Genomic DNA, 13,495 nt, shown 5'->3' on the forward strand with positions numbered 1-13,495 from the left:
GTTAATTCGTCTTAACTAATATTATTTAATTTTCATTAAATAATTGTCTCATCAACACATTGACTAACTGTTTAGTCATATTAGGCATCAATGTGATCATATTTCTATAACCACATCTCTCAAACACATCCTATAGGTGTGACCTTTAGGGACCAGTTGATCACCGCCATCGGTATGATAATAACGTCACACTTTCTAGCAAGCCAACCGTTATTAGGTAAACGTTAATCAACTGATTAAATATACGAAGTATACCCTTGTGAACCTATAAGAGATTTACAAATGTTATCACACTAATTTGTGGAGGACACAAGCTCCAACAAACTCCCACTTGTCCTCACAAGTGTATGTGCGATAACCGATTCTCATATCCTATAAAATTTCTCCCACTCAATGTAAAACAACTTGCAAATCTGAATACACAAAGGTCGTATGTTACAAGCGATCAATATCAAGAGTGGTTTCCCCGACTAGAGAGTAACTTAACTGATAAACGAATCAACATTCGAGCATGGCCATGCATTTCAGTTACAACTCCTCGAGTGGCCCTGAGAAATAACTATACCTGATAAGGGTTGGATATTTTCCTCAACTCGAATCCTGCAGATGTAAGCACGTATGAAATGACCCGAAAAAATATACTTAGCCTCCGATTCACTTGGACCGTGAGAAAGAAACCAAAGTCACCCAAAAACTGCCTTAATCTCAAGAGACAGTCGATAGTCAAAAGAATCGACTCTAGGAACACAATGGATGTCCTATTCACAACCTGGCACCGAATGTTTTTAAAAATTTAGGACTCCATTACGTTGTCACAAAAAAAAAAGTTGTCCTACGAGGTATCGTCATAATCTCGCATCTGTGATCAATCAGTCAACCGTTTGACTTATGGCTCGTTGAACCCACCATCAATCGACTGCACAATATAATAGCCGAAGTTATCAGCTCACATTGGCGATTATGGACCAAACAAATATAATGTAATTCAGTTCACTTTGTGGCGTTCAATGTTGTCAATACAATCCACATGAAAAACAAAATATTATATATTAAAACGATGAAGTTATAAATAGTATATGAAACGATAATGTATCAAATCCATAATCAACTACTACAACTCAGGAACATGTTTAATTCCCATGGAAATAACGTGCCCTTCATGCTTATCATAATTCAACGATTCAGTAGTAGAATCTGCTACAACACTCTGTCTGGAACTCTTCCAGTTGAGCGCAACACCTTTACGAGTGAAGACGAACCCGGACTGAGATTTTGAATCATCTCGATCCGTTTGGAAACTAGCGTCTGCGTAACCGATTGCGCATAGCTTAGTATCTCCTCCATAAGTCAATACCCAATCCTTAGTCCTCCGTAGGTACTTGAAGATGTTTTTAACAGCTATCCAGTGTGTTTCGCCTGGATTGCCTTGGTACCGACTCGTCATACTCAATGCATATGCCACGTCTAGACGTGTGCATATCATGGCATACATGATCGATCCTATTGCAGATGCATAATAAATACGACTCATGCGTTCAACCCCTTCAGACGTCGTGGGTGACTGAGACTTGCTCAACTGCATCCCCGTCGTCATTGGAAGGTTCCCCTTCTTGGAGTTGGTCATGATGAACTTCTCAAGAATCTTATCCAAATAAGACTTCTGACTAAGTGATAACATCCGTTATGATCTATCTCGGTAGATACGGATTCCCAAAATGCGCTGTGTCTCACCCAGATCTTTCATCTGGAAATGGTTCTTCAACCATCCTTTAACCGAAGATAGGAGAGGAATGTCATTGTCATACCTCAGATTTTTAAAATAGTATTTTAAATAATGGAAAAATGGTAGTAGTAATTTAGTTGGTGAATTATCGTTTTCTATTGTGAATTTTGAATTAGTCAACAGAGACGATTTCATGAGAGCTGCCTAGCTAGGAAATAATGAAGATGATATGATAATTATAGTACAATAATAGTAATAGGAATACAAGTACTAATAATATATATAATAATGTAATATAATATAATAATATAGGAAACCTAAACTTGTGATCCCACATACTCGTATATAAACTAAACTAAACCAAATCCTAACCCTTATTTTAATTTGTTAATAAAAAAAAAACACACGCCGAAAGCCGTAATCGAATAAGGACGGAGAGGCACGTGAGAGCTGCTCAGCAAGCGAGTCCGTCGTTGCATCATCATCGTATTCTAGCCATCATCACCTCCTTTTCATCGTCCCAATTCCTTCGATCGTCATCATGCCCTAAACTGGTTAACGTAAGTCATATGATTTCTTTTGTTATAGCAAGGTATAAGACCGTTTTACATTGGAATTTGCTAGATATATCCCCATTAAACATAACGGGTAAGATAGGATAACCCGAGGTCTATTTGGTTGGTCGTGTTGCCCTGTTTGATGCGGTTCCATCGGGTTTCGTCGAGGTCGTGCGTCGTGTATGAGTCTAAGGAATTATACGAGGATGAAGTAGCGGGCTGGCTTGATGATGGGTCACATAATTATAGTGTTTTCACACCTGTTTGTTGCCGTCGTGGCCGCGTCGTATAAGCTGCCCTGGTTTGGGCCTGTTTTATAGTCGTTTCTGATCGATTCGGAGTCGGGATAGTGGTACTTAAAAGGATGTTTGCTAGGTTGTCGAAGGGAGTTAACTTGGCATGATTTTATATCGTTTTTAGAGTCGGGAAGTGAGATGGGCAGAGCAGGTCATGGTGCTCTGTTAGATATTTGGGTGTGGGTTGCTACTTGTTAGTCGAGTTGTGCATGGTGTTTGTAGTTATGCGAGAGAAAGTTGTAGTCATGCTTGGAGGTCATGAGGGAGTCGGTTTTTGGCCTAAGTTGCGGTTGAACATGGTGTTATGCGTGAGGTTGGTCGAGTCCTTGGCTATGGCTAGTGTTGTCGAGTGAATTGGTATGTAGTAGTAATGTTTGGGAATGGTTTTAGTCATGGGTCTTTACGTACTAATGACGATGGGTGATCAAGTGGTATTTGGCATATTTAATTGATAGAATGAAGTTATGGATATTAGGGTAGTTTACATGTCATAGATGATTCAAGTATAATGAATATTGAATTAGGTAGTTTAGATTAGTTAATCTAGTTATTAATTAATATATATTATAATTGTTTTAGGTGACGGATTTGTGAAGGATCGATAATCAGATTCGTTGCTTTATTTCTGGACTGCTTGAACTGCTTAATTGGATTTGCTGGTACTTTGAGGTAGGGAAATACACTTGACTTCTTTTCGTGTTGTTGAATTGTGTTGACTTGTTTGTGTTTCATATGACCAAATTGTGAACGTGATTTGATTCGTGGTTGTTGATTACGCTATGATATGGTTGACTGAACGGTTCGTGTTGAGTGTGTTATCACAACATTTGGTAACTGGCATGATTTTATTCATTAATGTACATATTGTATTGCATTGTTTACTGTTGAGCATTCATGTGCATTGGAGATGGAGGATGTTGTGGTGATGTGGTGTGGTGATGATGATGTTGTGATAAGGCCCAGGCGGGTTCTGCAGGACTTGCCCTGGTGTCCTCAGCTGCGAGCTGGCAGATCGGCTACGGTCGATATATATATAGTCTACCGGGGATCGGTATGGCTGGGTTGTCCGGGTTATGAGTTATGAGACTGGTTATGAGATATGAGTTGAGATGGAGATGGAGGTGACGGAGGAGCATGCATATCATATTTTGTTTTTGGTTGCTTAATTGTTTTCCCTACTCAACCTCGTGGTTGACCCTGTGTATTCGTGAACACCTGTGATGACCCAAATATTGGCGAGCAGACTTGACAGGTTTAAGAGATAGAACGGGAGCTTGGTAGGCGTGAGACACTGGATCAGAAGACTTAGTAGCTAGATCATCACTTAGAAGACTTTCACTTTTGTTTATGTTAGTTCTTTGTATTTTGACGTTAAGGAGATTTTGTAATAATTAAGTTAAGAATAATTATATAAATTGCCTTGGAGTTTAATTTGTTATTCACTACCTCGGGAAACCGAGATGGTAACAGTCCGGTTTATTAGGGAATGTCTTGTTTAAGGCTCCTTCATAAACCGGGGTGTTACAAAGTGGTATCAGAGCGAACAATCCTCAGGCCTAAACCAATGAACCCAATGAACGTAGGATGTGTCTAAATAAAATGAACCCCTGGGAATAAACTGCTAGGAGCTCACAGTGCGGTTAAGAAGTCGCCCTTAATACGTACTCTTTTGCCCTCTCAGTTTTGAACCAGGTAACCCGAGATAAATTGAGTGAATGGGGTAGTTAGAAGGAAACCGTGGATATAATCGAGTAGGTGTATACCTTGAGACCCATATATTCTGACCATTCTGTAGGACAACGTTACGGTAAGTATTTTGTATGAATGATGACGTGATCATATGATGTTGTGGAGATGAGAAATAAATTTTCGAGTTCAGGTTGATAATCAATGTAGTGTTGGATTGAGGTAATCGTGAGCGTGAAAATAATTGCGAATTGATGATAACTATCTGGATAGATGTTGAATGATGTGTTGATAGTACTACTATGTCTAGTAATATGCGGTTATGTGATCCCGAAGCCATGCTAGTATAGTATTGTGATAGTAATTAGAAACCACTATTGAATTGCATGTTTATAGTCATAGCAATCGTGATTTCGATGTAAGGAATAGATCGAGATGCGAAGGGGTTCTAAGGGGTAGATTTTACGAAGTACATAGTGTGAGATTTAAGTTAGGATGGGTTAGTACCGATAGTATGGTTGTAAGAATTGGAACATAGTAAATGAATGACCTCGTGCTAAAACTCGTTTTATTTGATTTGACTCTTTAATTGCCCTTACTGCCAATTCTTTGCTGTTTATTACCTATGGATGAAAATTTTATGAGAGATAGCCTCGTGAGTTAGTGTTCATTTGACGTGGTTTCATACTGATATGCTATACGGGTTAGGAGTAATAAATATTTTATTGGGCTGTGGTCAGGGAATTCCTGTGCAGTGATGTTTTGACCAACGATTTTGTAAAAATCCTCATTTAAATTGTATTAATAATTTTTGCATAATTCCAACTCCATCGATCAGAAGATTCGCATATGTTTTCAAATTGATAAGCTACGAAAATTCTTAATGTCCCTATATTAAATGGTAAGTTTTTCAAACTGACCCAAGTTTCGGACCAATTGCTGTCACATACTTGGTTGGACCAACTGAGTTACAAAATCCTTTAGAAATTGAATTCTTGAGCTTTGAACCTCATTCTTTTCCTCACGAATTATTAACTCTCTGTATGTTATAAAAGGTAATATAACTCAAGTTTTCGTTGAACGGTTATTCATTCGTGATTTTGAAAGTGACAACGTGAATTGTGACTTGTAAAATGTGCGTTCTATGTTGAGCTTTCATATAATTGTTTGGTTATTTCATGAACCTTATTAATGTTACCTTATAATGGTTTATATGATGACAGTAGCACGCATGTCCAGTAGTTATGTATCTTAACAAGTGACAAAATTAAAGTTTAGTTGATAACATTGTTGGCATGATAGTACGAGTGAAATTGAATAGCTTAATTTGATTCTTAATCGAGGGTGAAATATTTTATATGAGTCCAGTTGTTTGTGCATTTTATATATGTCTGGCATGTTATAATATCTCTGGTGTGTTCATCATAATTATATAGTGGTCGGATATATATAAATATAAAACTATATTGTCATATCTGGGTAAAGTTGGTGGCGTTAAATGTTAACTTGATTGTTCTAATATACTCGCATGAATATTTATAGTAATTATGTCTAAATGTTTACAAATGGATGGTAGTAATGAGTATGTCTAAATGCTCACACATGTAGGATGTCATCTGAGTTCTCATGTCTTTATGTGAGTCTGTGTGTTTATAGTTATACTTATTACTTTCATGGCATTAATTTATTTCAGTCGAACCTAAACTTATGATGTGATAATAAATAGTGTTATTGTTCCTTATTGGATATGTTCATAGTTGTATTGTCAGGAAATGCTAAGGTGATTGTTGCAATCGTCACGATATTTGAAATATAGTTGATATAGTTACGATATGGTTACGATATTTGAAATCTACTCTCGAATCGATGAATTATAAGGAGATAACCCTTTGATGATTTACTTGTCATGCGTACGTTTAAATGATAGTCGTTATAGTTACGTTTAATCGAACCGCGAGACTGTTACATGTCACTTGATGCTGACTTTAATGAGCATTGTGAGAAGCTTTGTGCTGCCATGGACAAGTATGGCCGCAATGGGCACCCTCAGTACTTAACTAATACTCAGTTAAGAGCGTATACCCTTATCGATACTATCCCTGACTCTGGCATACTAAAGGACAGCAAACACTTCTACATGAGAGAGTTGTCCACCCATTGCATGAGGTTATGCCGTGACCCCAATTACTGCGGCGGGGCCAGATACCCGCCCGATCATACCTTTGACTTTATATCAGGCGACCTGAGATATGAATTTTACGCCAATGTACCTGATGCCGAAAGTACGACTGAACCACCCATGCCAGACCTTGGGGAAGAGGTGAACCAAGAAAGGAATGACATAGAAGGCACCAGAACCAGAGTAAGCGCGACCTAGGACTGTAGGTTAGGGTTAGTGACACCATGATCGGTTTGTTGTGAAACCGTGTGGACTTTTGGCTCCTTCTTGTTGTTTTCTAGTTTGATGTTGTATTTTAAGTCAAGCATGAACTAAGTAATAAGTGTTACTTGTTGACAATCAGTTAATTCCATAATAAAACCTTGTTTTCGACGTTAATGTTACTGCACAATCTTTTATCATGTGTTTTTTTTTTTTTTTTTTTTTTTTTTCTATTACATGTTGTTGACAGTGATTTTGTACATAGGGATATGAAAGTTGAAAAGAGGTTACGAGGACGTAACCATGTTTCTAGTCGCGTAGGATTGTAAAATCTTAATGTTTATATTGCACTTGTTTTTAGATTGTAGTTTTGATCAAGTTGATGTTTCGTTGTGGGGTACCTATGCAAATGAGTTCTATATGTTTTGTTCCTACTTCTGTTAGTTGATTGATGTGCAAGAGGAGAGTGTAGCTAAACTGCTGGTATTGGGTTATGAGTTATGGGGCCTATGGGCCGGGTTATGTTTACGGGAGTTATGTTTACGGTCCAGTGCGACCATGGTTATTGAGTTAATTGAGTTTGAGATCGAAATTTAGATGGAAGATGACGGTGTTCTCAGGTGGTTATTTAGTGTCATACATTGTGTTCTCAGGTAGTTATTAGTCGTAGTTAGTTGGGATAAGTGAAGATGAGTTAAACTTCGGGACGAAGTTTATTTTTGAGAATTGTTATTTTGTGTTTTTCTTTAATTTCAAATCATAATTTCGTGTCAACTTGATTTCACCTTGGGTAATATTTTATTTGTGCGGTCATGTCAATATGTGAAGGTCTCGAAGTTCGAGGACGAAGTCCCTTTAAGGGTGATAGAATGTGTTAGGAGTGTTAGGCATAATAGTCCCTTCTTGTGAGGAATGTTAGTTGAACTTCGAGGACGAAGTTCCTTTTAAGGGGGAAAGACTGTCATACCTCAGATTTTTAAAATAGTATTTTAAATAATGGAAAAATGGTAGTAGTAATTTAGTTGGTGAATTATCGTTTTCTATTGTGAATTTTGAATTAGTCAACAGAGACGATTTCATGAGAGCTGCCTAGCTAGGAAATAATGAAGATGATATGATAATTATAGTACAATAATAGTAATAGGAATACAAGTACTAATAATATATATAATAATGTAATATAATATAATAATATAGGAAACCTAAACTTGTGATCCCACATACTCGTATATAAACTAAACTAAACCAAATCCTAACCCTTATTTTAATTTGTTAATAAAAAAAAAACACACGCCGAAAGCCGTAATCGAATAAGGACGGAGAGGCACGTGAGAGCTGCTCAGCAAGCGAGTCCGTCGTTGCATCATTATCGTATTCTAGCCATCATCACCTCCTTTTCATCGTCCCAATTCCTTCGATCGTCATCATGCCCTAAACTGGTTAAAGTAAGTCCTATGATTTCTTTTGTTATAGCAAGGTATAAGACCGTTTTACATTGGAATTTGCTAGATATATCCCCATTAAACATAACGGGTAAGATAGGATAACCCGAGGTCTATTTGGTTGGTCGTGTTGCCCTGTTTGATGCGGTTCCATCGGGTTTCGTCGAGGTCGTGCGTCGTGTATGAGTCTAAGGGATTATACGAGGATGAAGTAGCGGGCTGGCTTGATGATGGGTCACATAATTATAGTGTTTTCACACCTGTTTGTTGCCGTCGTGGCCGCGTCGTATAAGCTGCCCTGGTTTGGGCCTGTTTTATAGTCGTTTCTGATCGATTCGGAGTCGGGATAGTGGTACTTAAAAGGATGTTTGCTAGGTTGTCGAAGGGAGTTAACTTGGCATGATTTTATATCGTTTTTAGAGTCGGGAAGTGAGATGGGCAGAGCAGGTCATGGTGCTCTGTTAGATATTTGGGTGTGGGTTGCTACTTGTTAGTCGAGTTGTGCATGGTGTTTGTAGTTATGCGAGAGAAAGTTGTAGTCATGCTTGGAGGTCATGAGGGAGTCGGTTTTTGGCCTAAGTTGCGGTTGAACATGGTGTTATGCGTGAGGTTGGTCGAGTCCTTGGCTATGGCTAGTGTTGTCGAGTGAATTGGTATGTAGTAGTAATGTTTGGGAATGGTTTTAGTCATGGGTCTTTACGTACTAATGACGATGGGTGATCAAGCGGTATTTGGCATATTTAATTGATAGAATGAAGTTATGGATATTAGGGTAGTTTACATGTCATAGATGATTCAAGTATAATGAATATTGAATTAGGTAGTTTATATTAGTTAATCTAGTTATTAATTAATATATATTATAATTGTTTTAGGTGACGGATTTGTGAAGGATCGATAATCAGATTCGTTGCTTTATTTTCTGGACTGCTTGAACTGCTTAATTGGATTTACTGGTACTTTGAGGTAGGGAAATACACTTGACTTCTTTTCGTGTTGTTGAATTGTGTTGACTTGTTTGTGTTTTATATGACCAAATTGTGAACGTGATTTGATTCGTGGTTGTTGATTACGCTATGATATGGTTGACTGAACGGTTCGTGTTGAGTGTGTTATCACAACATTTGGTAACTGGCATGATTTTATTCATTAATGTACATATTGTATTGCATTGTTTACTGTTGAGCATTCATGTGCATTGAAGATGGAGGATGTTGTGGTGATGTGGTGTGGTGATGATGATGTTGTGATAAGGCCCAGGCGGGTTCTGCAGGACTTGCCCTGGTGTCTCAACGGTGCGGATCGGCTACGGTCGATATATATAGTCTACCGGGGATCGGTATGGCTGGGTTGTCCGGGTTATGAGTTATGAGACTGGTTATGAGATATGAGTTGAGATGGAGATGGAGGTGACGGAGGAGCATGCATATCATATTTTGTTTTTGGTTGCTTAATTGTTTTCCCTACTCAACCTCGTGGTTGACCCTGTGTATTCGTGAACACCTGTGATGACCCAAATATTGGCGAGCAGACTTGACAGGTTTAAGAGATAGAACGGGAGCTTGGTAGGCGTGAGACACTGGATCAGAAGACTTAGTAGCTAGATCATCACTTAGAAGACTTTCACTTTTGTTTATGTTAGTTCATTGTATTTTGACGTTAAGGAGATTTTGTAATAATTAAGTTAAGAATAATTATATAAATTGCCTTGGAGTTTAATTTGTTATTCACTACCTCGGGAAACCGAGATGGTAACAGTCCGGTTTATTAGGGAATGTCTTGTTTAAGGCTCCTTCATAAACCGGGGTGTTACAGTCATTCCCAATCAAGAGTATGTCATCGACATACAATATCAAGAATACAATCGTGGTCCCACTCGACTTGATATATAAGCATGGTTCCTCGATCGATCGAGTGAAACCATACTCTTTTATCACCTGGTCGAAACGATGATTCCAACTCCGAGAAGCTTACTTAAGTCCATAAATGGAACGCTTAAGCTTGCATACTTTCTTAGGATGCTCAAGATCTATGAAACCTTCGGGTTGCACCATGTACAACTCTTCCTCCAAATAACCGTTTAAGAAGGCGGTTTTCAGATCCATTTGCCAAATTTCATAATCATGAAATGCGGCAATCGCTAAGATTATCCGAATGGAACGTAGCATGACTACAGGTGCAAAAATCTCATCATAATCCAATCTGTGAACTTGAGTGAAACCTTTTGCCACAAGTCATGCCTTATAGATATCCGGTTGCGCGTCTATAGAACGCTTTATTTTGTAAAGCCATTTGCACTGTAGAGGTTTTACCTTATTAGGTAAATCAACTAGATCCCATACGTTATTCTCATGCATGGAGTCCATCTCGGATTGGATTGCTTCGAGCCATAGCTTTGAGTCGGAACAGGCCATAGCACCTTTATAGGTTGCGGGTTCATTACTTTCTAGGAGTAAAACGTCATTCTCCTCGACCATACCAATGTATCTGTCCGGAGGATGAGAGTCTCTACCCGACCTCCTAGTTTCCTCAGGAATATTAACCGTGTCATCAGTTGGAGGAACAGCTTCCTCCATCTGTTCCTCGGTTGTTGGTTCTGGAATCTCCGACTGCTCGAAGGTTCTATTACTCGTCTTGTTCTCGAGGAATTCTTTCTCTAAGAATGTCGCACTAGCCGCAACAAAAACTCGATGTTCGGTAGGCGAATAGAAGTAATGACCAAATGTTCCTTTTGGATAACCTATAAAGTATGTCTTGACCGATCGCTGGCCGAGCTTTTCCTCGTGTCGCCACTTGACATAAGCCTCGCAGCCCCAAACCCGAATAAAGGACAAGTTAGGGACCATTCCCTTCCACATTTCATATGGAGTCTTGTCGACAGCTTTAGAAAGACTTCGGTTAAGTATAAGAGCGGCTAACAAAAGAGCATAACCCCATTATGAATCAGGCACTATCGTGTGACTCATCATGGATCGAACCATATCAAGTAAAGTTTGATTTCTCCGTTCGGACACACCATTCAATTGAGGTGTTCCAGGTTGAGTTAACTGCAAAACGATTCCACAGTCTTTCAGGTGTTTATCAAACTCATTTGAAAGATATTCGCCACCCCGATCTGAACGGAGTGCTTTAACCTTTCTACCCAGTTAGTTCTGTACCCTATTCTGGTATTCCTTGAATTTCTCAAAGGATTCACTTTTATGCTTCATTAAGTAGACATAACCGTATCTACTCAAATTGTCCGTGAAAGTGATAAAATATCTATAGCCATCTCTAGCAGTAATTGACATAGGTCCAAAAACATCAGTATGTATGAGTCCTAATAGGTCACTAGCGCGCATTCCAACACCTTTGAAGGAAATTCGAGTCATCTTGCCAATCAGACATGATTCACACGTGCCATATGTAGAAAAATCGAATGCGGGAATAGTCCCATTATCGACGAGTTTCTTCACGCGTTTCTCATTTATGTGTCCCATTCGACAATGTCATAGATAGGTTTGATCTTTGTCACCAACCTTTATTTTCTTATTATTCACATGTAATACTTCTGTGGTTTGGTCTAAGATGTAAATTCCATTCATGGAAACTGCTTTGCCATAAATCATTTCATTGAAAGAGAAAATACAGCTATTATCCTTTATTGAAAATGCAAAACCGTCTTTAGCAAGTACGGAAACTGAAATAATGTTCTTAGACAAACTGGGTACATAGTAACAGTTATATAAAAATAACTCAAAACCACTAGGGAGTTGGATTATGTATGTTCCCTTCGAGACAGCAGCAACTCGTGCTCCATTCCCGACTCGCAGGTCCACATCACCTTTTTCGAGAGGTATGATGTTCTTTAGACCCTGCAAATGATTACACAGATAAGAACCACAACCAGTATCTAGTACCCAAGTTCCGAAACTTGCATGGTTAATCTCAATCATGTGAATATAAGATGACATACCAATAGGAATGACGCGGCCTGCTTTGATGTCCTCACGGTACACGGGACAGTTCCTCCTCCAATGTCCAGTCTTGTGACAATGGTGGCACTCAATGTCACCGCCCTTGCTCTTTGCCTTGCCGTGTGAGCCACTAGTCTCACCAGGTGCACTCTTACCGTTTCCTGGCTTCTTAAACTTTGGCTTACCTACAGCTAGGTCGCTATGAGCCTTGCCCTTACCTTTACCTTTGTAAATCGTGAGAACATCCTGCTTCACGCTCCCACTCAATTTCATATCCTTCTCGGTATGTACAAGAAGGGAGTGTAGCTCATGAGGACTCTTTTTCAAGTCATTCATGTAGTAGTTCGCCCTGAAAAGGGCAAAACCATCATGAAGAGAATGAAGCATTCGGTCAATGACAATGCTCTCACTGATTTTACAATTCAGTGCCTCCAGCTTCTCGACATTCTCAATCATGTGAAGAATGTGTGGGCTAACCGGTTGGCCCTTCTGGAGTTTCGCATCAAAGAATCGACAGGTATGCTCATATGTAACGATTCTCGGTGCCTTTGAGAACTCGTTAGTGAGCGTGGTGAAAATCTTGTTTGCACCTTGGGCAATGAAGCGTCTCTGCAAATTGGTTTCCATTGCAAAGATGAGTATGTTCTTTATCGCACCCGCTTCCATAACGAAATCACTATAAGCGAGTGACTCGTTGGCTCCTGCATCGGGGCCTGGGTTGACCGGTAATGGCTCAGTTAAATACCTGGGCTTACCATCAACAGTGGCAGCATTCCGTAGTGCCGCCTCCCAGTCCGCAAAATTGGACTCATCATTCTTCAGTCGAGTGGACTGATTCATTTGGTCCATAAACATTTTTAGCCAGGACGAACGATCTAGTGTGGCACTAGGCATTGGGATTGCGTTATTTCCAGCCATTTGTTGTAACAGTATTATCGATAATAAACGTGTTCTACACTGCGAAAGAAGAATAAAATAATAAGTATGTGCATTGTTTTGATTTTAAGTCTAATGAACTAATGTCATAATGCGAAGACTCAAAACATTTATACAATTGACCTCCCTCAAGAATTATATAAATGACCCCAAGACACAATTCTCTGCAAATTAATAAGCTAACCTTTTAGCTAATTCTACCGTTAGAATTCTTGGTCGATAAATTTCTGTAAATTCTATCTTTAGTCCATCATAATCACGAGAAACTCTTCGGAATATGATGTTGAGATAAACTAAGTCAACACAACTACTTACCCAACGTAGAAGGGGTCATATTAGGCCTACCGACGAAGAAGGGATTCATAGATGTTTGCCCTTATAAAGACTAATCTCAATTTCCGTTTTAGAGGGAGACCCCATCATCTTTATTTTAATTCATTTTAAGTGAACTATTATCTAGCATGCGAGAATGAATAAACTAAGGTGATGGCTTATAGACTGTGACATCTGCATGTCCAT

General features: G+C 39.0%; 1 protein-coding gene across 1 annotated transcript in view; it reads right to left on the reverse strand.

Annotated features, from left to right (window-relative positions):
- Window positions 1–390: 390 nt before the first annotated feature.
- LOC141637288 (uncharacterized) overlaps window positions 391–13,495 on the reverse strand; it is a 38,063-nt gene continuing 24,958 nt past the window's right edge. Inside the window, exon 4 of the mRNA XM_074446846.1 lies at window positions 391–413. Coding sequence (XP_074302947.1) covers window positions 391–413 — 23 coding nt within the window. The remainder of the gene's footprint in view (window positions 414–13,495) is intronic.

Source organism: Silene latifolia, unplaced genomic scaffold (genome assembly GCF_048544455.1).
Source record: "Silene latifolia isolate original U9 population unplaced genomic scaffold, ASM4854445v1 chrun_scaffold_16, whole genome shotgun sequence".
In the NCBI taxonomy this organism is placed as follows: Eukaryota; Viridiplantae; Streptophyta; class Magnoliopsida; order Caryophyllales; family Caryophyllaceae; genus Silene; species Silene latifolia.